The sequence below is a fragment of the Hyperolius riggenbachi genome, chromosome 9 (assembly GCF_040937935.1).
Source record: "Hyperolius riggenbachi isolate aHypRig1 chromosome 9, aHypRig1.pri, whole genome shotgun sequence".
Lineage (NCBI taxonomy): Eukaryota > Metazoa > Chordata > Amphibia > Anura > Hyperoliidae > Hyperolius > Hyperolius riggenbachi.
Genome location: NC_090654.1, coordinates 292929792 through 292957394, shown reverse-complemented (window position 1 = coordinate 292957394; position 27603 = coordinate 292929792). Strand labels below are relative to the sequence as shown.

Below are 27603 nucleotides of genomic sequence, written 5' to 3'. Positions count from 1 at the left end.
AGCAGTGTGAGGCCAGAGCTGCAGCCACTAGGACGCGCTCTATAGGCAGTAGCAGTGTTAGGCCAGAGCTGCAGCCACTAGGGGGCACTCTATAGGCAGTAGCAGTGTTAGGCCAGAGCTGCAGCCACTAGGGGGTGCTCTATAGGCAGTAGCAGTGTTAGGCCAGAGCTGCAGCCACTAGGGGGCACTCTATAGGCAGTAGCAGTGTTAGGTCAGAGCTGCAGCCACTAGGACGCGCTCTATAGGCAGTAGCAGTGTTAGGCCAGAGCTGCAGCCACTAGGGGGTGCTCTATAGGCAGTAGCAGTGTTAGGCCAGAGCTGCAGCCACTAGGGGGTGCTCTATAGGCAGTAGCAGTGTTAGGCCAGAGCTGCAGCCACTAGGGGGCGCTCTATAGGCAGTAGCAGTGTTAGGCCAAAGCTGCAGCCACTAGGGGGTGCTCTATAGGCAGTAGCAGTGTTAGGCCAGAGCTGCAGCCACTAGGACGCGCTCTATAGGCATTAGCAGTGTAAGGCCAGAACTGCAGCCACTAGGAGGTGCTCTATAGGCAGTAGCAGTGTTAGGCCAGAGCTGCAGCCACTAGGGGGTACTCTATAGGCAGTAGCAGTGTTAGGCCAGAGCTGCAGCCACTAGGGGGCGCTCTATAGGCAGTAGCAGTGTTAGGCCAGAGCTGCAGCCACTAGGGGGCGCTCTATAGGCAGTAGCAGTGTTAGGCCAGAGCTGCAGCCACTAGGGGGCGCTCTATAGGCAGTAGCAGTGTTCGGCCAGAGCTGCAGCCACTAGGGGGTACTCTATAGGCAGTAGCAGTGTTAGGCCAGAGCTGCAGCCACTAGGGGGCGCTCTATAGGCAGTAGCAGTGTTAGGCCAGAGCTGCAGCCACTAGGACGCGCTCTATAGGCAGTAGCAGTGTTAGGCCAGAGCTGCAGCCACTAGGGGGTGCTCTATAGGCAGTAGCAGTGTTAGGCCAGAGCTGCAGCCACTAGGGGGCGCTCTATAGGCAGTAGCAGTGTTAGGTCAGAGCTGCAGCCACTAGGACGCGCTCTATAGGCAGTAGCAGTGTTAGGCCAGAGCAGCAGCCACTAGGGAGCGCTCTATAGGCAGTAGCAGTGTTAGGCCAGAGGTGCAGCCACTAGGGGGCGCTCTATAGGCAGTAGCAGTGTTAGGCCAGAGCTGCAGCCACTAGAGGGTGCTCTATAGGCAGTAGCAGTGTTAGGCCAGAGGTGCAGCCACTAGGGGGCGCTCTATAGGCAGTAGCAGTGTTAGGCCAGAGCTGCAGCCACTAGGACGCGCTCTATAGGTAGTAGCAGTGTTAGGGAGACTTGCCTAAGGTCTCCTACTGAATAGGTGCTGGCTTACTGAACAGGCAGAGGCGAGATTTGAACCCTGTTTTCCTGTGTCAGAGGCAGAGCCCTTAACCATTACACCTTCCAGCCACAGGAAGTTCAGTGAAGCTGCAGCCCTGGAGCCCGGAGCGGAGAAGAAGACAGCGGAGACCGGGGGAGTCGCGCCGGCCAGATCAGGTAATGTATCTCCGCTGTATTGCGTCGGTCGTCGGGCATTCGAACGCCGCTATCGATGCGCTCCCGACCCGCCGGCGATCGAGAAAAATCTTCCGCACGGACGGATCGACGGGAACTATTGATTTTGGATGGAAATCGATCGTTTGCGTGACGATTTCACAGCAGATTTGATCACAGTGATCGAATCTGCTGTATATTAGCGGGAAAATCGTTAGGTGTATGGGCCCCTTTAAAGGAAAAAAAGGAAGTAAAGGAAAGAGAAGGATTCTGACTATAATTAACCCTTAAATGTAAAAAGGTAAAATTAAAGGTTTTTTTTCTTTAATGAGCCACATTGTTAGCAAGCATTTTTAATTTGCTATTGAGCTGGTAGTTAAAAATGATGCTCAGCTCCCTTTAAAGTGACCCTAGTGGGTACTCTCCTCGGGAGGGTGAAGCCTCTGGATCCTAAAGAGGCCTCCCTCATTGCTCTTTCACAGCTCCTTGAATAGATCCACTATAAAGTACCCTCCGTATTTCAGGGTCACTTTAAAGGAATACTGTAGGGGGGTCGGGGGCAAATGAGCTGAACTTACCTGGGACTTCTAATGGTCCCCCGCAGGCATCCTGTGCCCGCACTGCCGCTCACCGATGCTCCCCTTCCCCCCCGCAGACATCCTGTACCCGCGCAGCCACTCACCGATGCTCCCCCCCGCAGACATCCTGTGCCCGCGCAGCCACTCCCCAATGCTCCGGCCCCGCCTCCAGTTCACTTCTGGAATTTCAGAATTTAAAGGGAACCAGAGAGGAAGCACCCTTGTGTATTTTACCATGTATATCAGTAAGAACATTAGAGAAAACACTTACCATGCTCTCTGTTTCCTCCTCACTGCTAAAAGTGTCTGTTTTCAGCAGTCACAAGAATCCCAGACTGAGCAATTAAATCTGGCTTTGCTGGGAATGATTATAGCTGAGTCATTATAGCAAAGCCACAAGGGGGCAGGCTTGGGCTTGAAATAACACCACAGAATACATACTTAGCTATAATCTTTCTGTAGTAAAGCTAGACGGAGCAGCCTGACTTCTCAGTCGAGGATTCTTATCAGACGTGATAACAGTCAGATTACACAGAGAACAATGAAACAAAGGGCAGATTAGGTGTTTACTGTCATGTTCCCACTGATTTATAAGGTAAAATACAAGAGGGTGCTTCATCTCTGGTTCTCTTTAAAGTCTGAAAACCACTGCGCCTGCGTTGCCGTGTCCTAGCCCCCCCTGATGTCATCAAGAGCGCACAGCGCAGGCCCAGTATGGTCTGAGCCTGCGCTGTGCGTTCCTGGTGACATCAGGGGAAGCGAGGACACGGCAACGCTGGCGCAGTGGTTTTCAGACTTTAAATCCTGAAATTCCAGAAGTGAACCAGGGGCGGAGCATTGGGGGGTGGCTGCGCGGGCACAGGATATCTGCGGGGGGCGGAGCATCGGTGAGCGGCTGCGTGGGCACAGGATGTCTGCGGGGGACCATTAGAAGCCCCGGGTAAGTTCAACTCATTTTCCCCTGACCCCCTACAGTGTCCCTTTAACCACTTAAGCCCAACTGGACGAGATTTCTCGTCCAGTTGGGCTGCGCGCACTCCCGCGCGCCCCCCGTGCGCGCCCCCGCTGCTGGCCGCTAGCCCACCGATCAGTGAAAGGGATTATAAATCCCTTTCGCTGATAGGACCCCCCGGAGAAAAGCCGACAGCGTCTCTTCAGACGCTGCGGCTTTTCTGAGCTCTGGTCTCCTTTCTTCTGCCTGGGAGCGAGATCGATCGCTCCCAGGACTTTTTGATGCTGGCCATCTTGTGGCCAAATAGCAAATTACACCTAAAAAAAAAGTTTTAAAGATAAACATATAAATATATTAAAAAAAAAAACCCTGTTTACCTCCCACACCAAAAAATACCCACATACAAGTTTAAATTAAAAAAAAAAAAAATTACAATAATAAAAAAAAAACAAAAAAAAAACATAAATAGTTACCTAAGGGTCTGAACTTTTTAAATATGCATGTCAAAGGAGTATATCAATATGATTTAATAAATTATGGGCTTCTAAACAGTGATGGACGCAAAACGGAAAAAAATGCACCTTTATTTCCAAATAAAATATTGTCGCCATACATTGTGATAGGGACATAATTTTAACGGTGAAATACCCGGGGCATATGGGCAAATACAATACGTGAGTTTTAATTATGGAGGCATGTATTATTTTAAAACTATAATGGCTGAAATCTTGAGAAATAATGAATTTTTTCCATTTTTTTCTTATTCTTCCTGTTAAAATGCATTTACAGTAAAGTGGCTCTTAGCAAAATATACCACCCACAGAAAGCCTAATTGGTGGCGGAAAAAACAAGATATAGATCAATTAATTGTGATGAGTAGTGATAAAGTTATTGGCAAATGAATGGGGGGTGAAAGTTGCTCGGATGTAAAAAAAATTTCAACCCTTCGGGCTTAAGTGGTTAATTAAGGCATACATGTCAAACTCTGGCCCATGGGCCAAATCTGGCCCTCAGAGCCATTAAATGTGGCCCTCAAGCGGTTTCCCCGCTTTGAATTATGTTTGGCCCCCTCTAGACCCCAGATAAGCTATATTGGAGGTGAAGCCCTAGATCACCAGGAAAACCATATGAGGGAGGAAGGGGGGAAGCACTAGACACCAGGGAACTCGATATGGGAGGGGGGCCACTAGACACCAGGGAACTTTATAGGGGAGGAAGGTGGCCAGTAGACATTGAGGTTGGCCGCGACTAGATCCCAGTGTATGATTTTGGCCCACTTTGTATTTGAGTTTGACACCCCTGCCTTAAGGCCAGCGCTTTTAAGGGGCCCCCGAGCTTTTCACTGTAGTTCTGTATTTTAGTAACTGGACTTAAACCATACAGAGGGGTTGATTCACAAAACTCATCTCATGAGTTCTCTCTCTTTATCTGTCCTAACTCATGATTTATCTCTCTTGAAAGTCGCACTTCGGGTACAAAAATAAATACCTAAGAAAAGGGAAACCTCTGGATCCTATAAAGGTTTCCCGCAGTATCCTCTGGTCGCCGAGCGCGGGCCCCCTAAAGATTACTGACAATGGCCTGAATTCACTAAGATCATGCTGGAGATAATAAAGCAAGAGAAAACTTACCTCCACACAGTAAGAGAGTTATCTTATCTCTTCATTCCTTATGTTACCTCCTCTGCAGTTAATTTACCTCCTTGTAGTTAAGTTACCTCCTCTGTAGTTATTTTCACATGCAGTTAATGAACAGCCTGTCTTTAACTCTGGAGTTATTTTAAGGATTGAAGAGTTAACTTAAAGACAGAAGAGTTAACTTTAGGTTTGCCTGAGGTAAAATGTTTCCTGAATACGACATGCCTCTTCACCATGGTAACAACTCTAGAAACGCTATTAAAGACAGGAGATAAGCTTAGTGAATTGAGGCCATTGGCTTTATCGGTAGGAACCTCGGGGCTTTTATCCTCTCACCGCGCCTGCGAGAGTACAGCTGTGCCTGCGCAGTAGGCCGGGATCGCACGTTCAAAAGCGGCTCCATGCTACTGCACAGCCACATCATACCAGAAGAGGGCGTGGCCCTGATGTTAAGGAGGGTCTCAGGCAGCGGCGGAGGACAGCGTAGGAAGCCTCTAGAGGATCTTCAGGATAGGCAAGTATTTACTTTTTTTTTAAATCTTTGACGCTGTTTATACAGTGCTCTATGTAGGGCGCCTGCCCACCCCTGCCTCAGTATATACAATACGGCTATACTCACCCGCGCACAGCATCCACAGTAATAGCTCGGGGGTTCACTAGGTTTGTGTCAAACAGAGTCTTCCTGCCCGACCCGTCCAGCTGAGAGCTCTCGATTTTATCTGTGCCGCTGTCCGTCCAGAACATGGTCCTCCGCAGATAGTCGACGGCCAGGCCCTCCGGACTCATCAGATCTGGGGGTAAATACGATATTTCAGGAGAGGTTATTAGGCGATAGTTAACCTTCTTGGCAATATGGACGAGCTCAGCTGGGGCGATTTTAACAATTTTTTTTAAAAAAACACGCAGCTAGCACTTTGCGTGTGGGGGACGATCGCCGCCGCTTGCCGCCGATGCGCCGCTACCCGTCGTGTAAGGGCCCCCCCCCCCTCCCGAGACCCCTGCGCAGCCTGGCCAATCAGTGCCAGGCAGCGCTGCGGGGTGGATCGGGACTTCCGATGACGTCATCACGATCATTGCCATGACGACGGGGGAAGCCCTCCAAGAAATCCTGTTCAGAACGGGATTTCCGTATGGGCTAATGCACAGGAAGCAATCGGAAAGGTGAGTAAGACGCCGCCGGGAGGGGGGAATCATGTAGCTAGCGCTAGGCTAGCTACATGGTTTTAAAAAAAATAAATACTGCTGCGCCGCCACCCTGCCGAACGCCAGGGTGGTTGAAGCTGCACTTTAGATGCCGTTTTGCTACCCAAGATAAAATAAAGACAAGCATACAGGCCTGGTGCACACCGAGCGGTTTTTGAAGCGATCCGCAAACACCTTAGAAAATGCTTGGCTAATGTATTTTAATGGGATGGTGCACACCGGCGGTTTTTAGCAAACCACAAACGTGGGTCCTGCAGCACTTTTGCGGTTTGCAGAAGCGTTTCTGCCTCAATGTAAAGTATAGCAAAAGCTCAAACCGCTCTGAAAAACGCTAGATCAGAGCGGTTCTCCAGGCGTTTTTGTTACAGGTGTTCAGTAACAGCTTTAGTGTAACAATATCTGCAATCTGCTAAACGCTCCAAAAACGCTAGGCATGTTTAGAAAACGTCTCTAAACATGCCTAGAATCGCTCTAAAATCTGCTCCAAAAACCGCTAGCGTTTTGAGGATCTGCTAGCGGTTTTGGTGTGCACTGAGCCTTATACTTACCTGGGGTTTCCTCCAGCCCCCTGTAGGCTTCCTCGGCGGCCTCCCAGAGCGCTCCCTTGTCCTGCAATCAGCTCCGGGTGTATTCCCCAGTCGCGCTCCACTGTGCATGTGTGATCCCAGCTGTGCGCGCCTCCTGGTTAAATTCCTGTGGCCAGGAGTGTTCTGCGCCTGCTCTGTTAGTCTTTGCAAACTCGGGATCTGCAGAAAGCTCCAGGAAAGGGGGCGGGTCTTTGGCACGGCTGGGACCACACATGCGTAAAAAAATGCGACTGGGGAATTGATCGGAGCTGACTGCGGGAAAACCGAGCAGCCCGGGAGGATGGTGAGAAAACACACAGCCTACAGGGGGCTGGAGGAATCCCTAGAGAAGGACAAAAGATTATCATTGTTTCATCTCAGGTTTCATCGAATGCTTCCAGGATCATGGGGGAGGTTAATAACTCACCTGCTCTGTTGTAATTATTTAGACAGGTGATGTCCCCCCCCCCCCCCCCCCCATGGAATAGCTGCCATGTCACTTTATTTCAAAAGTCTTCCGGAGCTCTGGCCACCCCCACCTGCATTGCTGCAATCAGCCTCCAACTCAACAGCCAGTCAGGCCACAGCTGCCGAGCTGGGGGCGGGCCACAATAACGCAGGTGGGGGTGGCCAGATCTTCAGGAGACTTCAGAAATATGGCTGATTTTGTCTTGTTGCTGGAGGGGGCGGAGCTTCACGTGTCTAATAAAGGTGAGCAGTTAAGCTTTCATACATACATACCCTGATCTACATGCTCTTGGCCAGTCTGCACTCAGTGCGGTCATCCAGTAGAATGTGATTTACCTGTGCTGATGATGACTTCTGGTTCAGATCCGGGGTCTAAGCTCGCTCGGTTTATGGTACGACCGGAGACGTCTGTCCAGTAGACTTTCTTCTCTTGGCAATCATAGTCAATCCCGACTACAATTGAGCCCTGCAGGGAAAACAACGGACTGGTCAGACCCACATCATGAAAGGATACCAGTCATCACAATGCTGATCCTGAGTCAGGACCTCTCGTCACCTTCAGAGCAGACTCAGTTCCTCAGGGTATGCATAGTGGAAGAGTTCCGAATGATTATTTTGAATACCTGCTTCACGTGAATACAATAGCACCTTACAACTACAGCAGATTTATCAGATTTGTTAATCGGCTACAAATAGCCAACTGATAACTCAAAAAAACATAAATCCAGACACATCACCTTTAAGTGGATCCAAGATGAAAAAAGAACTATAGCAGGAAACTTGTCTATATATATCTTATCTAGATAGTTTACACAGCAAATCTAGCTACAAACAGCTTCAACAGTATAGGATTATTTCTTCCTGTGATACAATGAGGGCAGCCATGTTTTGCTTGTCACATTACACACAGGCAAGCTGCTCTGCATCTCCACCCCTCAGCCTGTGAACTACACTCCCCTCTCCAACCCCTTGCCTCTGATCAGTGTGCAGAGTATATAGTATAGTTGTCCAAGTCAGTATAGCTAGTATAGTTTCCCCAGCATAGCTAGTATAGCTGCCCCCCAGTATACATAGTATAGTTGGCCTCAGTATAGTTTCCCCAGCCAGTATAGTTTCCTCAGTCAGTATAGGTAGCATGGTGTCTCCATAACAAGATGTTCCTCCTCGCCAGGCTCAGCTCCCATGATTCATTTCAGCATGGGACTGAACGCCGAGGTGTTGGGGGCGGGGCTTCTATAGTTTATTCATTTATAATCTTTTATTGTATTAAAAATAAGCTTTTGGGGGGAAGAATGCCCCAGAAACTATATGTAAGGAGCACAAAAATGAAAACACACAAAAGTTTGTCTCGGATCCACTTTAAGTTAGGACATTTAAATAAGTTATTAGGGAGGTGCTAAAGGGGGTGTGGCCACCAGACAGTTAACCCTTTGCACACTCACATGCAAATCTTCATACAAATGCATTCACAGAAATCAGTCTTCCAGGAACCACTGCCATCCCTACAGCTACGTTAAAAGCCGGGGTCTTATTCTCTTGTGATGTCACCGACACTGCGCAGAGGTGCAGGGGACTACGTTAGAGAATGTATTCTTTTGCACTAAGACCCCGGCTTTTAAATTGGACCTGAACTCACACACAGGGCAGAAAAAAACACAGAGAAATACGCCCTGTATGTATTGAGACAGTTTAGCCTGTCTAATTTCCCCTTATCTGTGACTAATGACAAGTTGGAATTTGATCTCTCAGCCGTGTCAGCTGGCTGCCTCAGCAGAGTGGCTAATTTGTAAACACAGGATGTTAACCCTATCTCTGCGTCCATGAAAGCAGGCAAGTAGACACACTGCAGATTTATTGCAGGATTAATATCAGCTGTAACAAAGAATTTTTTTTTTCTGTAAAGGTGATTATGCTGTTGCTTATCTTTTAGAGCGGAGAGGAAGTTCTGAGTTCAGGTCCGCTATAACAGCTGAGATCTGATTGGTTGCTTCACATCTACACCCGTTTTCTTTTCAGTCCTTTGTTAGGACAGTCTGCTGTTTTTCCTCAGATTTTGGCTGTTTCCTTTTTAATTTGTGAACTTTTTTGTCCTCTGTTTTTGCCAAACATCCTTTTTCCCAATTCACTAAGTGAGTAATCAGAACAGCGGCTTCAAGGGAAAGGGAGAAGGAGGAGCCATTACAAGGCGAGACACCAGGTACTTCCTGATGGGCTTCGCTGGGTAACAATGCTGAGGAATCTCTGGGGGAGGATCTGGAATAGATCCCGTACAGCACAGGCCCCGCCTTCTCCACAGGCCCCGCCTTCTCCACAGGCCCCGCCTTATCCGGCAGACTTGGCCGTAACTTGCTGCAGCCCACACAAGGCTGGGATCTGTTATCTCCTGGGAATGGCGGGGCTCTGCGGCCGCTAACACGGCGGGAATTATTTCTCTAACGCACAGTCCATTTCCTGCTGTAGTAAAAGCAAAGCGCAGACCTGCAGAGCGGTGAACAATGCCACACGGGGGCTGCAGATCGCTTTCTGAGACATCATACTGATTAATATTGAAGTGTAAGGACTGTTTCCAAGGTTATGTGCAAAGCTGCTCCTCCCACACAAGTTACAGCGGACCTGAACTCAGAACTTCCTCTCTATTTTAAAAGATAAGCAACAGCATAATACCCTTTAAATAAAAACATCTTTGTTACAGCTGATACATACAAATCCTGTTTTAAATCTGCAGTGTGTCTACTTCCTGCTTTCATGAAAACAGACATAGGGTTAACATCCCTTTTACAGATTAGCTTTTCTGCCGTGGCAGAAATGATGCCTGAGCTGACACAGCTGAGAGATCAAATTACAACTCGTGATTAGACAGGCTATTCGCTCTAAATACATACAGGGTGCATTTCTCTGTTTTCCTTCTGTCCTGCGTAAGAGTTCAGCTCCACTGTAAATCGATACCACACACCCACATGGTATTCTCTCTCAGAGGATGTCTATAGAATAAATTGGTGACTTCAGTGTTAGAACAGTATCTTTGCTGTTGAGCAGACTTGGTGGAAAACATGGAAGGTACATTACATGCAGTGCCAGCAGCGTCCTGGCGTTATCCTTGCGGAACTTCACCCCATCCAGCGGCAGGTACCCGATCTGCTGGCCCTGTGCGTACAGGAGATACGTGCCCGTCGTTGGCGCCACCACATCTGGGCGTGGCGTGGGTCGCACGGTGGGAGGAGCTACACTTGGCAAACCTGTAATGTGGTAAAAAGCAAAAAGATTAAATCCTGCCCTAAAGAGCTTACACTCCAAAATGTGCACTAAGACTAAAGCAACTTAGAGGCCTTGAGCAGAAATACTGGTTATATACAGAACCAGCTGCATTCTTTAGTGATATCTCCTTCCTTGTCCCCTGTAAGGCGAACCTTTACTTATTTCAGACTTGAAATGATCTGCATGCTGCAGCTGCATAGATATGCAATATTTGATTTTGTTTAATTTTTTTTTACCATATAGAAACCACCATGTCACTGGTGATATCAGCACTATGCACTAAACAGGAAGAATTCACAGCATTTTCAGGCCAGTCTGCTCTGCAGTCAGATGAAATAGTTAACCTCAGAAATAAGCTCTTTTTTTCTTAGGGAAACTTCAGGGATAACTCTGCTTACACATTTAAAGGGACTCCGAGCAGTGCCTGTGGGTATGCCTTTAAGCATACCCACAACTAATTAATTATATCCTCACACCTACCGGCATAATGTTTGTAATTATATCCCTCCGGGTTCCTTATACTTCATTGCATTGTGCTGAATGGAGCTGCCAACACTGGGGAAAGTGTCGTCCTGTGTAATACAATGCTGAATAAGGAATCCAAGATGGTGACAGTGAAAATAGCTAAAACTAAAAGGCGGTTTATATATCAATGAAATGAGGAGAAAGAGAGCTTCAAAATGGTATGCATCTTTCCATAGTTACTGCACTGCTTGAAGTCCCTTTAAACAGAATTAAAGGGGAACTGAAGAGAGAGGTATATGGAGGCTGTCCTGTTTATTTCCTTTTAATCAATACCAGTTGCCTGGCAGCCCTGCTGGTCTATTTCTCTGCAGTGGTATCTGAATAACACCAGAAACAAGCATGCAGCTAGTCTTGTCAGCTCTGACTTATAAGTCTGAACCAGTGAGTCACCTGATCTGCTGCATGCTTGTTCAGGGGCTATGGCTAATAGTATTAGAGGCAGAGGATCAGCAGGGCTGCCAGGCAACTGGTATTGTCTAAAAGGAAATAAACATGACAGCCTCCATATACCTCTCTCTTCAGTTCCCCTTTAATATTTGTCTCTCAAAGGATATTATATAAAAAAAAAAAATTAGAGCCCTACTCATAATCTCTGGATACAGTGATATAGTCATACCCCTTGTGTTTTGCTGAAGTTAATGTTAAAGCCGGGTTTTTCTTCCAAAACTAAAATTTCAGCAACAACCTTTAGATACATAAAGGAACATTTGAAAGCATTCCCTGTGTGTAAAAATGTTTATTTGCACTGCAAAGGGCAGTACAGGCTTGCTTATCTCTGACTAGTCGGCAAATGTCATCATTGCAAGCAAGGAGACAATCTCTGCCTGTTTCTTCACTCTGCCCCCCTACTCCCCACTTCAGCAGAAAAGATTCAGTGTGAAGACACAGGCAGAGAGTTTCTCCTGAGCGGCAAGGATGACATTTGCCGATTAGCCAGAGATAAACAGGCCTGTACTGCTCTCTGCAGTGAAATAAAAACGTTTACATACAAGGAATGCTTTCAAATGTTCTTTTATGCACCCAAGAGTAATTACTGAAATTTTTGGGAGTAGAATCTCATGAACATCCTGTGACATGCTGTTATAAAACGTGTCAGAACTGGGCTGTATGTGAATCAAGCATTTGTATTGGATGTTCTGCTTCGTGTTGGTTTGGTTTTCACTAATAAATGTGGGCAGACCCTTGTTCTGGGCATCTATTTCAGCTCCGCCCACTCTGATGCTCTGTCACACTTACATGCTGGGGTCATTCCAGGCTGTGTCCGGGACCCCTCAATCTCACGCCCATCCTTATCCACGCACCAGCAGTAGCCGCTGTTACCATGGCACTGCAGAGGCGTGAACTGTCCATAGGCGTCGCACTGGGGTATGTAGTGCTCCACGGAGGGGCTTCCTCCATAGTGATCCAGGAGGCTCTGCTTCCATCTCTCACACATGGTCTGGGGTCTCTGGGTGGGCTCTGGGACTGTGAAAAGTGGGGGGGGGGGGGAAACAAAAATGTAAGAATGCCAATAAAACAAAATGACAAAAAAAACACCTAACAAATAATTAGTTACATTCCAGCGTTATCACCAATCACATAAATAACAGTAAAATCATGTTTGCCAATCCGCTGTATGATAAACACAGTGACTAGTCTATGAGCAGCGCTGAGCCGAATCTATATGTAGAATTACTCATGTATAGCTGAGGGTGGGTGACACGGTTTCACCAGAAGCAGAACTGTACCCACCCGTGTCAGAGACAGAGGCCACGGCCGTGGGAGTTTACTTACCCTGGTGTCCTCATCTTGCTGCAGCGCTCCACACTGCCTTCCATCCTCCCGATACTTCCTGTGCCACACCCGAAACTACCGCTATAAAACAGGAAGTATCAGGAGGATGGAATGCAGTGTGGTGCGTCGCAGCAAGAGTCGGTCATTCAGGTAGAGGCCCGGATTTACCTCACAGGAGCCTACAGGCACAGATGCCCTGGCACCCTAGACTCCACCCTCCATGATCTACAAACCCCCCTCCCCCCCACATTGCAGCACAAGTGTCCTGGCTGGCCCAGCTGTTACTTCTCCCTTACTTCCCTTGCCTGTCATAGCTACAGGTGTCCTTTAGTATTACGTAACAAGAGTTATCCTCAGTATGAAGTAGCGATTGGTGCCCCAGACTGAAGGGAGATCTGGTCAGTGGAATGCTGAGAGCTGGGTGAGTAACCTCTCATTTGCACTCCGCTCAGGACTCTGCATAGGGAAGGAGGGAGGGATTAGAGGAGGGGATGGAGCCGCCTTTCCATCATCAGGCGCCTGTACGCACGTGCCTACGGTGCCTTATGATAAATCCGGCCCTGTCCAGATAAGGTAACTCTCACTGCCGTGGCCTCCTCTCAGACATGAGCGGTAGTTCTGCTGCCCGCGAAACTGTGCCTGCTCATCCTTACAGCTCAATTCATAGAGAAGCATGGGATGAGTGTGACTGAATTGTAAAGTTGGCCATACACTGGTCAATGAGGCCATCAGAGAGAGATCTATCTGACTGAATCCCCCCACACACTGTACTCAGATTTCAATTTCAGTATGAAGTCTGTAAGCACTGCCTGCCAGGTGACCTCTTTCCCGGGCTGAGCAGATTGTAGGAGCTTACACTCACCTATCTGCCCCATCCACCCCCCCCCCCCCCCCATTCCTGCCTCTCCTCTTCAGGTGCACTAGAGGCCAAACGCTAAGGGCGCTGTGGCACATACCTTATGTCACCACTAGAGGCCTCTAGTGTTTGCCCTCTAGCATTTCTGACGTGGCACAGATACCCCAGGAGAGAGGAGACAGCAAGGAGCACTCAGACAGGTGAGTGTAAGCTTCATTGCGTACACCTCACAGTATCTCGTTGCAAAATAAAACGCAGTTAGCGTCGCACGCCTGACCCGCTGCCGTTGTAAAATCTTCAATTCAGCGCAACCGTCCGATTGATTGATTGGGAATCGTTTGCGCCATCGAATTCTAGCCAATTTGATCAAATGATCAAAACAGCCGGATGTCGATAGAAAAAAATCGATATGTGTATGGCCACCTTAAGGCTTTGATTTGCTGTGATCACTTCCTGAAAAAGAAACAACACATGACGGTGACCTGCGAATCAGAGCCTTGGAAATCTACCACCTGATCAAACTGACCAACTGCATCCCTGGAAGCTCTGCTGCACGATACCAATAGAGGCGGTATTTATTCTGACTTGCATGCAAATTAGAAGCAATGGAATTGAGCTAATCCTGATGGGCTGGAGATGTGTCTGACGGAGCCAGTTCCTAGCTGAATTCAGCCCCCAGTCATCGAGATGCCTCACAGGTGTGACAACATGCTATGACATCACACGGCAGTACACAGACTCTCCTGTCAGCCATGTTGTCAGCACAAAGTAGTCTTTGATTGGCTCATACCTGGAGTGCTGCACTGAGGTACTCCCTGACCAGGTGGCAGTCTTGTTCCAGCGATCTCGTTGCCGTCCTTGTCCACACACCAGCAGTGGCCGGTGCTACCGTGGCACTGCAGGGGGACATAGTTACCCTCCGCATCACACTCTGGGATGAAGGCTCCGACAAGTGGGGGACGAGGACCTCGGGGGTGGAACTGATCATGGAGGGCGTGCCTCTTCTCCAGGCAGGGCGTGGCAGGGGGGCGTTCATCTGTGGGATGAAATGAAGGGTGCATAACACAGTATTATTACTACATCTTCGGTGACGCCGTACATATTCAAAACAAATAGTGGGGAGCAAAGATACAGAAGAAGTTCAAAACTACAATCAGGACATCCAGCAATACAAATACAGACATAGCTGATGTGCGGTGTGAGACCTCACCAATACTGGTACATGTTCATATGATAAATTACAGCAGAATAAGAAACACTAGGAGGAGGTCTCTGCCCCTGTGATATTACAATCTAGAGGGTAGTGGGGTGGAGACATTAGGGGGAGGAGACTGCCTTTATGAGCTTACCGGGGTGGAGACATTAGGGGCGGAGCCTGGCCTTTGCAAGCTTACAATCTAGAGGGTAGTGAGGTGGAGACATTAGAGAGAGGAGACTGCCTTTACGAGCTTACAATCTAGAGGGTAGTGGGTTGGAGACATTAGGGGGAGGAGCCTGTCCTTATGAGCTTACAATCTAGAGGGTAGTGGGGTGCGGACATTAGGAGGAGGGGACTTGTGAGCTTACAATCTATTCTAGAGAGTAGTGGGGTGCTGACATTAGGAGGAGGAGCCTGGCCTTGTGAGCTTACAATCTAGAGGGCTAGAGACATGAGTGGGAGGGGCCTACAATTGCAAGTTTTACACTTGCTGTGTCGTCATAGACTTGCATTACTGCATTATCTGTGCGGTAGGCGGAGATCATGCCGTAACGCACGGATGTCTAGCGTTGCAGCACGTTGTATCGCATTAAGTTTGGAAGTCTCCATAGACTTTCACCGACTTAGCGGCCTCTTGCAGCAAAAAAAGCTTGCCGCAACACGAAAAAAAATGTCAAATACCGACTGCAGTATTTTACAGACCTAAATTATTTTACCAAACTGCTCTTAGTGAATTGAGGCCAATGTCGATTCTTTGTGAGTTGACATTTACCTCACGAGTCTTACCTGACTAGTCTTCCATGCACTAACAGCTTTACTTTGGTAAATCAGCTGTTATCGGCTTTACCACATGCGGTTATACTTAGTGACTGAAGCCAATATGTACTCCGGCACCCCTGCTGGTGACTCCGAGCCTTCCTTACACCAACATCAGTGACTTAGTCATTATGTGTGGCTCGTGGCCAATGTTTTGTTTGCAGGAAACAATAGCTAGAAATAACACCGGGGCCGAATTGTCAGAAAGTATCCTGTCTGGGCCTACGTTACACGCCTGACTGAAAGCCTTGAATTCAATCCCAGCTCCTCATCTGGAGCACATGCTGCAGGCCTGGTTATTACATCTCCAGATAATGGTCTCCACATGGAGGCAGCGACGTTACCTGGGGCCGGCGTGCACTGGAAGCCATCACCGGTGAACCCTCGGTTACAATGACAGGAGAATGAGCCAGGAATGTTGGTGCACGTAGCATCTGGGTGACATCTGCGCTCTGAACATTCATCCACATCTGTAAGAGAGACATTAGACAGGATTACCCTTCACACAGCTGACAGAAACCTGACCTCAGAGTCCTACATGAGAAACAGCCATAAACATCAAGTGTTTAACTAAACAGGGCCTGGAAAAGGCCATTCACATGATGAGAGGATCCAGGTGTCCTTTGAAGAACAAGCAATGATAGAAGGTGTGTCAGGACAATTTTCACACAGCAGGGAAGGAAAGGGTCATATGCAGGTCAGGAAGACCAACTGGCAGCCATTTTGTTCTACTATCTATAACACACACAGGCCAGACAGTAAACTCTTCTGTGCTCAGGGTGACCCAAAACCACGAAGTATAGGGGGACTAAAAGAGACCAAAAAGCCCTCCTACTAAAAACGCAATGCTTAGTGTGGTTTGCATTCTTAAAGCAGAAGGAATATACAATTATTCAGCTTTAAGTGAACATCTGTGGTTACCCACAATGCACCGCTACCGAATATGCAAATTATCTCTTTATGCCCCAGAAGCCAGGCTTACATCCAGAACCGCTGGTGTATAGCAAGCCTATAGCTTATACATTTACAGGGCTGTGAGTGTATAGAGAGCCTATAGCTTATACATGTTACAGAGCCGCTGGTGTATAGCGAGCCTATAGCTTATACATGTTACAGAGCCACTGGTGTATAGCGAGCCTATAGCTTATACATGTTACAAAGCTGCTGGTGTATAGCAAGCCTATAGCTTTACATGTTACAGAGCCGCTGGTGTATAGTGAGGCTTTAGCTTATACATGTTACAGAGCTGCTGGTGTATAGCAAGCCTATAGCTTATACATGTTACAGAGCCGCTGGTGTATAGTGAGCCTATAGCTTATACATGTTACAGAGCCGCTGGTGTATAGCGAGCCTATAGCCTATACATGTTACAGAGCTGCTGGTGTATAGCAAGCCTATAGCTTATACATGTTACAGAGCTGCTGGTGTATAGCGAGCCTATAGCTTTACATGTTACAGAGCCGCTGGTGTATAGTGAGGCTATAGCTTATACATGTTACAGAGCTGCTGGTGTATAGCAAGCCTATAGCTTATACATGTTACAGAGCCGCTGGTGTATAATGAGCCTATAGCTTATACATGTTACAGAGCCGCTGGTGTATAGCGAGCCTATAGCCTATACATGTTACAGAGCTGCTGGTGTATAGCAAACCTATAGCTTATATATGTTACAGAGCTGCTGGTGTATAGCAAGCCTATAGCCTATACATGTTACAGAGCTGCTGGTGTATAGCGAGCCTATAGCTTATACATGTTACAGAGCCAGTGTAACACCGGAGTCCCCCAAGGGGCATACTGGGTAACAGACAGTGTAATGGCCCATACTCACGGGCTACAATTGTCGCCGCAACACGCGGGGCGCGAGAGGTCGCCCGTGAGTATGGGCCGTTGAACGGGCGCGCACCCCGAAATGTCGCCCGTCGCTGATGTCGCCAGGCGATTGAAATGTTCAATCGCCTGGTGACAGTCACCGCCGCAACTCCGCCGCAGCTGTCGCTAGTCCGCGTGAGTACGCGGACTAGCGACAGCAACCTCCATTGAGGTATGCAGAGCTTCCGGCGGGGGGAGGAGGAACGTCGGCGACAGCTTCCGTCGTGCCGCTGGTCCCTCTTCCGCGTGTGTACGCGGAGGGACCTGGCGAGGAGCTGTCGCCGGTCTGTCGCCCACACGCTCACGTGTGCTGGCGACAGGCCACTTTTGCAGCCCGTGAGTATGGGCCATAACACTGGATTCCCCTGCGGGGCATGCTGGGTAACAGACAGTGTAACACCGGAGTCCCCCGCGGGGCATGCTGGGTAACAGACAGTGTAACACCGGAGTCCCCCGTGAGGCATGCTGGATAACAGACAGTGACACACCGTCCTCCCGTCTGCTGATGACAATCAGTCATTCTATGAGGGCCTGAGGGCACCTATTCTCCAGATAAAAGGGTCCTGTAGAGTGTAGATGACAACGGCCTGATTAGCACAGGAAGTGGAAAGGCCCAGCTGTGTCTGTTTACCTTCCACACTTTGATGCCTCCTGGGAAGACTATCATTACCTTTATAGCCTGTCTGCAGATAATCTGTCAGTGGCTGATTACTGTCAGATATCACTGAGGACTCATTCACATCATCACTTTAGCTGCCCTTGTTCTCCATGAAAACCCAGAAAAAGGCTCAGCAAAGACAACTTCTTCTTCCTAAAGGTTGCCATACACTGGTCGATTTGCCATCAGATTCGACCAACAGATAGATCCCTCTCTGATCAAATCTGATCAGAGAGGGATCGTATGGCCACCTTACTGCAAACAGATTGTGAATCGATCCCAGCCTGAAACCGTTCACAATCTGTGGAGCTGCCGCTGCAACCGATTTCCGTCCGAAATCGATCGTTCCCGTCGATTCCCGTCGACCCATCCGTGCGGAGGATTTTTTTTTCGGTCGCCCCTGCTGTCTTCTTCTCCGCTCCGGCTTCTGAACTTTCTGTCCAGGGGAAGTTTATACAGTAGAGGGCGCTCTACTGTTTAAACTTCCTGCTGGGACAGGAAGTTCTGTGTAGCTCTGGAGCCCGAAGCGGAGAAGAAACGGTCTGTAGCCCGAAGCGGAGAAGAAGACCAGGGGACCCGCGCCGGCCGGAACAGGTAATGTATTACAGCTGTATTGCGTCGGTCGTCGGGCATTTGAATGCCGCTAACGACGCACTCCCGACCCGCCGGCGACCGAGAAAAAAATCTTCCGCACGGATGGGTCGGCGGGAATCGACTGGAACGATCGATTTCGGACGGAAATCGATCGTTCTGTCAGCGGTGTGCGTGGCGATTTCACAGCCGTTTCGATCACTGTGATCGAAATGGCTGTATAACGGCGGGAAAATCGTTAGGTGTATGGGCCCCTTAAGACAACTCAGGAGGTTTGGAATGCCATGGGAACGGTTGACCATCTTCTGCACGGCCACCATCGAGTCCATCCTCTGCTCCTCCACTGTCGTCTGGTATGCGGGCGCAACCGCATGTGATAGGCTCAAACTTCGAGTCATCAACTCTGTGGAGAGAATCATTGGGCCAACCCCTGCCCTCGCTGGGCCTCCTTCATGCCTCCAGTTGGGCAGGAAGTATGGCACTAGGATTCCCGTCGGTCCGGCATGCACGCCATGACGCACCACAGCTTATACTTACTGCATCGCCCATAGACTTCCATTACCCCAAGCACTGTGTGTCAAACGTGGTGCTTGTGGTAACGCGCTGTTGCCCTTGCGTCGGATCGGACACTTCCGGCGCACCGCAAAAAGTCTCCAATAACCTTTCACTGCTTTTGCGCCCCCCTGTGGCAAAATAGGTTAATGCAACACAGGTTTACCCTGCTAGTGTAAAAGGGGCATAAAGCAATGCAGATTGCCTGGCTGCGCTGCCGATTCTCTGCCTCTAAGGCCCCTACACACACTCAACCAAACCGCCTGATTGTCGTCTGATTTTGGTCTGTTGGACGACAATCAGGCGTGTGTATGCGTGGCAATCGATTAGAGGAGTCACTGATATCCGGTGGTTTGCCCGATCTATCCGGCGGACCAACTCCCACAACTGTGGGGCTGATATTGTTGGCAATGTGTGTACAATGACGTTTAAACAACGTACTTGTTTTGAAGGCGGCCATGTCGTGCGGTCTGTCATTTCACTTGCGTGCGCAGTATGTTAATGAGTTGGTCGTTCAGTTGGTGGGTGCACGGAAAATAGAAGCAGTGTAAACGATTTGTTGTGTTGTTGCTCATGTGTCCGTACTTTAAGCTATAGCACCAAAACAAGCACCCGGTTCTGGTACTGTTTAAAAGGAAATAAATATGGCAGTCTTCATATCCCTCTCACTATAGGTATCCTTTAACCCTCTCCTGACCACCTAACGCCGTTCGGCGGAAGGAGAGTGGCACTCACAGGACCTCCTAACGCCGATTGGCGTCAAAGTCCTGGAAGCAGCGTTATAAATCCCTGGATGCTATCAAAAGAAAAACGCAGAAAAAATGCAGCATGCAGTACCGATTGAAAATCGGAAATCGGAATCACATGTGAAAATCGATTAAAAATCGGAAATCGGAATCTCATGTAGTGTGCAAGAGGCCTAAGTGGGAAGAAAAGGAGGTAAAATTCATTTGGGTGCTAAGTCGTATGGCCGAGCAATAAACTGTTGAAGCTGCGCAGTGCTGAATTGTAAAAAAATGGCCTGGTCACTAGGGGGTGTAAACCTCTGGGGCTCAAGAGGTTAAATACCAAGAATACAATTTAGTACACGGTCAGTAGCCATTTTCCTAGAGAAATTTACTGAAGGCTCCGGCCTAGTCAGGCTCCACTTCCTGTCTCTCCCATGGGGTCTTTCCTGAATGGGAACATCTGTTATTTGCTGTTCTGTGCGGTACTTGTGTGCATCGTCCGCTTGTGTGTTTCCAATTATGGCAGTCTGAGCATTTCATTCAGCTAAACAGACATGCAGAGCTCCGTTCCGAAACCTTTGTACAGACCAAAGTCAGTGGGACAAAAAGTGACGTTCAAGGACTTCAGCCATGTAAAAAATGTCATCGGTTTAATCATTAGTAAATGACAAAACAGATTGGCGTACCAATGGCAGGAGGAGACCCACAATGAACAAACTAACTTTTTTAGATTATTTCTCCATGTTTCTTTCTAAACACTTTGGCCAAGAAACAGACTGACTGAAAGAAATTCAAAAACACATGGAAGAAATGTGATCGCTGAAAGCCTGTATTCTTCTGCCTGCCATAGACCAGCGTGTCCGAACAAAAAGACCTCTGTATCGAAAAAAGGATAGCAATCCTAAAATCCTGCCAATGGGAGCTGAAAGCCAGTAAAGAACTCAAGGATGTGGAAATAAAAGTATTTACCTAGTTACAGTATATTTTTGCATTTTTTTATTTAAAAATAGGAGATATATATAGAGACCTATTTAAGGGGGAAAAAAGGGTTTACAAATATATTTAAGGCACTAACTATTTTTAGGCCTTTTCTTTTTTTTATTTTTTGGATGTTACAATCACTTTTAGCCATAGCCCCTGAACAAGCATGCAGCACATCAGATACTCTGACTGAAGTGTTACTGATTTAGCTGACTGCTTGTTTGAGGTGTGTGGTTCAGACACAACATTAATAGTAAAGGTAACCGGTCATATCTGTGACATCATCACCTGGAGGAGAACGCGTTTTCACAATCCCCGCCATATCACAGAACCGTCTGCAGACATAGGGCCGCTTTATGATTTCCATGCCATTATCCTCTCGGAATTCTTCTTTCAAGGAACCTGACCCTAATTCCCAGGGGTCGGGACAGGAGGAAGGTTCCGACCACTGAAATGTGCGATGGACGATGACTAAGGAAGGAACCATGTCTGGCGCTTTGATGTCATTTTATTGGTGCCCGAAAAAGCACAGATGTAGGCCGCATGTGGCATGTAGCAAGTGAGTGTGGTTTCCTACAACTGCACAATGCCACAGTGAGAGACGGGTACACTCATGAGAGGGTGGGGGTCGCCTGGTAAACAATATAAAAAGCTTTAACAAAACCGCAAAGACAATGCAGCCCTAGAAATCGGTTATGCCGCGTGCACATTGACAACTCATGCCGCCCATCGGGGTTCAGCCCTTTGGGCGCTATCGCTGGGCCAGGCTTCACACGTGTATCAGCTGTGTAGCTGACGATGCGTTGTGTTGCTATGCGGTGGGGGGGGAGGGGGCGTCAGAGGGATGGCAAGCAGCGCATGTGTGACGTCATGTTGTGGGCGGGGGAGCGGCATGAACAATGGGATTGGCGGGGGGATCAGCGTCTCTGGAGTTGAGTAGATTGAGTAGATTCGTCTGGCAGATGGCTCGCAGATTGGGGGTCACCAGGTTCCATGCACACGCCTGATTGCCGGCTGAAGCAGTCGTTATCGTCTGAATCAGCCGACTTAAAACATATCCGAGAGAAAAAACTAACCATAACAAGTAACTTGTGCAAAGGTGGATCAGCGCATCACCAGGCCGCCTCCGAATGGTCACCGAGAAACTGCGCCCCCCCCAAGAAACTACAAACGCACCTGGAAACCAAACAGAAGCTCTGAATTTTTTGGTTCCTCTTTAAATATACTGCATAATGTAAATTTTGTGCATAGTTACAAATGAAACATTTTACAAATAAGCCATTAAATGCCTTGAAGCCAGACAGTGTTAACTTGTATTTTGCAGCATACACAGTGGCATAGCAATAGGGGTTGCAGAGGTAGCGACCGCATCGGGGCCCTTGGGCCAGAGGGGCCCTCCCTCAAACACACTATTAGTTTTCTATTAGTCCTGTGCTGGTAATCACTTCTATAGATGCTCTAAATAGTTGTAATAATTACCAAGCTGTTCCCCATCCCCTTCTTGCACCTTTGATGCTGTGGTTGTCCTTGGCAAGTTTTGGTGCGCCGTATCAATTGTTATGTATAGAGTGCTTGGGGGGCCCCATGTAAAACTTGCATCGGGGCCCATAGCTCTTTAGCTACACCGCTGAGCATACAGTAATCCGGTTTTAATGAGTAAAACAAAATAATTCTGAATTAAACTGATGGAAGAAACTGATACTCACCAATGCAAGTAGACCCGCTCCTGGTGTAGCCCGGGAAACATTCACAGGTAAAGACTCCATCTCCTCGGGGGACACACTGAGACGTGCTCCTGTCACATGTGTGTGTTCCGTCCTCACATGGGTTCCCGGACGAGCCCCCAACTGAAAGGCAAAACACTAGGAACGTGAGAAGAGGCACAACTAGTGAATTTAAAGGGTACCTACAGTGACATGTGGTATAATCAGGTAAACATACGTACATATAGTGCCTACCCTACTTAGAACTTGCCTTTCATTTTTTATTACATTGCAAGGGTTAATATACCAGTGCTTTACCCCTGCTGTCTAGGAAGTCACACTAAAGAGACAGCTCTCCTGAATCTACATAAAGGTCATAAAATATCTGTGTGGCTATGCACAAATATGATCAGAAGTGAGTGATGAAAGAGTTCAATAGTTCATGATTTCTCTGTGTGGGAGCCAAAGAAACAACAGCCATGTCAGGTCTTTGCAAACTTCAGATTTACAGATATTAAGACTATGGAACTCCAAAAAAGTTTTAGGTAGGATTCATTCCCCAGTTCTGGTTATCTCATACATTTATTTTCACTTCAAGCTGGCCACAGAATTCAATATGGCTGAAATCCAAACAGCCCGCTACTACAAGTAGTTGTTTTAATTACTTCAGGAAACTGTAATCTGAAAAGTGCTGCAGACATTGCTTAAGCTACGTTGTCTGACACCAAACTACAGGTTCTGCAGCTGCTGAACAGGCAGGTCAGAAAACGGCATCTTCCTCTCTCTAGATGTGCTTTTCTTTAACATAAAAAGAAGGAACTGCACCATTTGTTTCCTGCAGTTCCTTCTGGTTTCTAATAGCTATAGGAGCTGCAATTTCCCCCCTCCCCTTCTAGCTGCCACTCATTTATCCGCGGGCAGGTATGAAGATAGCATCTGTGACTTCTCTAAACTTTATATAGTACAGCATCCTATCTCTCCCAAAAGGACCCCCACCCCCCCCCCCCCCCACACACACACACACACACACTTTTTTTATGTGCTATTGAAATGCCATGGGTGCTAAAAATGGCGCTTGGTTCAATTTAAAGGGAACCTAAACTGAGAGGGATATAGATTTTTTCTTTTAAAATAATACCAGTTGCCTGACTCTCCTGCTGATCCTGTGTCTCTAATGCTTTTAGCCACAGCCCCTCAACAAGCATGCAGCAGATCAGGTGCTCTGACTGAAGTCAGACTGGATTAGCTGCATGCTTGTTTCTGGTGTGTGATTTAGCCACTACTGCAGCCAAAGAGATCAGCAGCACTGCCAGGCAACTGGTAATGTTTAAAAGGAAACATCCATATCCCTCTCAGTTTAGGTTCCCTTTAAAGAGACATAGTTAGCATGTGTGCCCCTGCTAAACCGCCACAATAGCGCTGCTAAACGGGGGTCCCTTGACCCCCAAACCCCCCACTGCGACACTTGGTTGCAGACTTGGTCGCTCCTGGAGGCAGGGCTAACGGCTGCAGCCCTGCCTCCAGTCGTGTCTATCAGCGGCGCATAGCCGCCTCTCCCCTGCCCCTCTCAGTGAAGGAAGACTGAGAGGGGCGGGGGAGAGGCGGAGATACGCGCTGACAGACGCGTGTGGGGCAGGGCTGCGGCGGTTAGCCCTGCCCCAACCAGGAAGCGCTCCCCTGCTGAAACGAGGGGATTTGGGGGTGAAGGGACCCCCGTTAAGCCGCGGGATAGCGGCGGTTTAGCAGGGGCACACATGCCCCTGCTACCTATGAGGTCTGAAGCGAGATTTATTCTCGCTTCAGACTCTCTTTAAGGCAATGCTGGAAAATAATGGTGGGTACACAAAATATTGACAACTTGTGCGTAATTTTGACATTATTCACCTAAGGGTGTACTCACTTTTACCTCCTAGATCGTTCTCCCATGGCCGGTTTAAACTGCTTGTGGAGTTTAAGTCTTTGAGAACTGGACATGCGCAAAACCGAGAAGGTGCATGCAGGGGGTTAGAGGAAGCCCCACATAAGTTAAACTGAACTTCTTTCCCTCGCCTTTGATATCGTGTGTGTATATGTGTAGTGTGTGTGTGTATACAGTGTGTGTATGTATGTGTATGTATATTTATGTGTGTATGTGTGTATGTTTATGTATGTGTGTGTGTGCGCATGTGTGTATACAGTGTATGTGTGTGTGTGTGGTGTGTGTACAGTGTGTGTGTGTGTACAGTGTGTGTATACAGTGTGCGCGCATGTGTGTATACAGTGTGTGTGTGTGTGTGTGTATACAGTGTGTGTATGTATGTGTATGTATATTTATGTGTGTTTGTGTGTATGTTTATGTATGTGTGTGTGTGCGCGCATGTGTGTATACAGTGTGTGTGTGTGTGTGTGTGTGTGTGTGTGTGTGTGTGTGTGTGTGTGTGTGTGTGTGTGTGTGAGTGTATGTGTGTGTGCAGTGTGTGTGTGTGTGTGTGTGTGTGTGTGTATATACAGTGTGTGTATGTATGTGTATGTATATTTATGTGTGTATGTGTGTATGTTTATGTATGTGTGTGTGTGCGCATGTGTGTGTGTGTGCGCGTGCGCGTGTGTGTGTGTGTGTGTGTGTGTGTGTGTGTGTGTGTGTGTGTGTGTGTGTGTGTGTGTGTGTGTGTGTGTGTGTGTGTGTGTGTGTGATGTGTGTGTGTGTGATGTGTGATGTGTGTATGTGTGTGTGTGTGTGTTTTGTTTTCTGTCCTGCTCTTTCTGCGTCGATGCCAGCTGTAGACTGGAGTCAAGGAACATACTATAGGAAATATCTGCACCTTTATTTCAGACATCCGCGGAATGTAATTAGAACAGATTGTAATAATAGGCCATTACATTTCAGCCTGCTGTACAGCCTCATGTTTGTGCCTGGAGATATACATTAATTAATAGGCTGCAATTACACCTCCTACACAAATCCGGTGCTCGCCCTCCCCCCCTCATACGTAGCTAATTATAAGCTGAATCCGTTACTTCAATTAACCTGTAAAACAAGCAGCATTGTGGGAGCTGCTGACTTAGAGGCGAGGGGGTTTATAGAACGGGCATTGTGTGTCCTGGGCAGAGGGGGGCACAGATACTACATGAACACGATATAATCGCTATAAAGCAGATCTGGACACAGTGCGCTATTTATACAGCTCCAGACACCAACACAATGCCAGCTGACACAGTGAGAGATATAAGGATTACACCAGCCATGCAGCGGGAAAAAATGTCTGTACAGCCCGCCGCTGGTCACAGGGCACACAAGGGGAAGACAAGAACCGCACACAGCAGGCACACAAGGGGACGAGGAGAGCACAGCAGGCACTGACTATAGCCCTCAGGGACAGAAAGGTCTCCAGCCAATGAGCAGGCCGTAACAGGATGAAAGCTGCACAGCTGGTGTCTCCTGACTGGTTGTGCAGTGTAGCAGAGGTGAGTAAAGCACAAGGCATGCTGTATAGCCATACACTGGTCGATTTGCCATCAGATTCGACCAACAGATAGTTCCCTCTGTGATCGAATCTGATCAGAGAGGGATCGTATGGCTGCCTTTACTGCAAACAGATTGTGAATCGATTTCAGCCTGAAACCGTTCACAACCTGTTGTGGTGGTGCCGCCGCTCCCCCCCCCCTCCCCCGCATACAATACCTGCTCCGCCGACGCGACTCCCCAGGCCTCCACTGTCTTCTTCTCTGCGCTGGTCTGGTCTCCGGGTCTGGCATGCTTCACTTCTTCATGTCTGGGGGAAGTTTAAACAGTAGAGTGCCCTCTACTGTTTAAACTTCCTGGAAGAAGTGAAGACCCGGAGACCAGAGCGGAGAAGACAGCGGAGACCTGGGAAGTCGCGCCGGCAAAGCAGGTAATGTATTGCAGCTGTATTGCGTCGGTGGTCGGGCACTCGAACACCGCTAGCGACGCGCCCCCTACCCGCAGGCGATCGACGGTAATTTCCCGCACGGAGCGATCGACGGGATCGATCTATTTCGGGACGAAATAGGTCGAAATTTAGCGCGTAGCCGATCGGCGGGGAATCGAAATTTAGCGCGTAGCCGATCGGCGGGGAATCGGCCTAGTGTATGGCCAGCTTAAGAGTGCCCATACAATTGCAGCCTGATCGACCTTCCGAACTGGAAGAGAATCAGTCTCACAACATGGCTGCCTGATCGATCATTTAATCAGCTTTCATACGAAATTGGTTTAAAGGAATACTATCAATACCCAAGTGTTGTAAAATGACAATGTACAAATAATGTCTAAGTAGCTGTGTAAACATTTTCCTACTTTTCATGTTAAATATCAGAGACAAAAGCTTTCATTGTGTGCAGGATCTAGCTCTATTGGGACAAATCCTTTTCAAAAGGCGTGTCTGCTTCAAAGCACAGCCAGTGTTGTTTTTCAGACTACAGATTATTTTTCTCTGAAAGCAAAAAAGTATGAAAAGCTGTAGTGTCAAGTTTCACACACAATTACAAATGTTTATAACAAGTTACATTTCCCCTGCTTTCTGCAGACAGTTCAGTCAGAGACAGGCAGCTGCTGATAGCCTTCTCTCACACGCAGGGTTAACAGATGTAGTGTGAGGGAATCCCTCTTCCCCTCGTGGTTCACTGGCCTGTTAAGATTTTGCGTCAGAGAAGAGTGAAAGGAATTTGATGCAGTAAACAAAAGAGATAAGGAAATGAAAATATACATCATTATTTAAATTATAGCCCTTCAGGAACTCTCTCACTCCCTGGTTTAAAAAAAACACGTTAATCGATAGTCTTCCTTTAGATTGATTGGTAATGGCGGAAAGATGTCGGTCACAAGGGCTCAATAGGGTGTTCAGAGGTTACGGTGTTAGGTATCGTGATGACAGAAGCATTCCCTGACTGGTGTCCCCCCAAATGTACAAGTGCCCCCGTCCTGTATGCAGTGACTCCTGGACTCCACCTGTCCTATGTGACACGTTATATCGCTACACACACTGATTCACATACTGTAGTTGGTGAGCCTTTAAAACACTGAATACCGCGGGGGGAGTGGTCTTGGGGAGATTGACACACTTGGGAAGTGGTCTGGCAGGTGGCGTCAGGCCGATTTCATGCTGAAATCTATTGGATATCACTGTACGGAGCGCAGCAACAGATCCCTCTCTCTGGCTTCCTTTACACTATTTGCACAGGA

General features: G+C 48.0%; 1 protein-coding gene across 1 annotated transcript in view; it reads right to left on the bottom strand.

The window, feature by feature from the left end:
- NID2 (nidogen 2) overlaps nt 1-27603 on the bottom strand; it is a 121622-nt gene that overhangs the window by 9511 nt on the left and 84508 nt on the right. The window contains exons 11-17 of the mRNA XM_068254761.1: nt 22428-22568; nt 15687-15812; nt 14119-14364; nt 11936-12163; nt 9986-10155; nt 7256-7385; nt 5302-5473 (exon numbers count right to left, since the gene is read on the bottom strand). Of these exons, the coding sequence (XP_068110862.1) occupies nt 5302-5473; nt 7256-7385; nt 9986-10155; nt 11936-12163; nt 14119-14364; nt 15687-15812; nt 22428-22568 (1213 nt within the window). The remainder of the gene's footprint in view (nt 1-5301; nt 5474-7255; nt 7386-9985; nt 10156-11935; nt 12164-14118; nt 14365-15686; nt 15813-22427; nt 22569-27603) is intronic.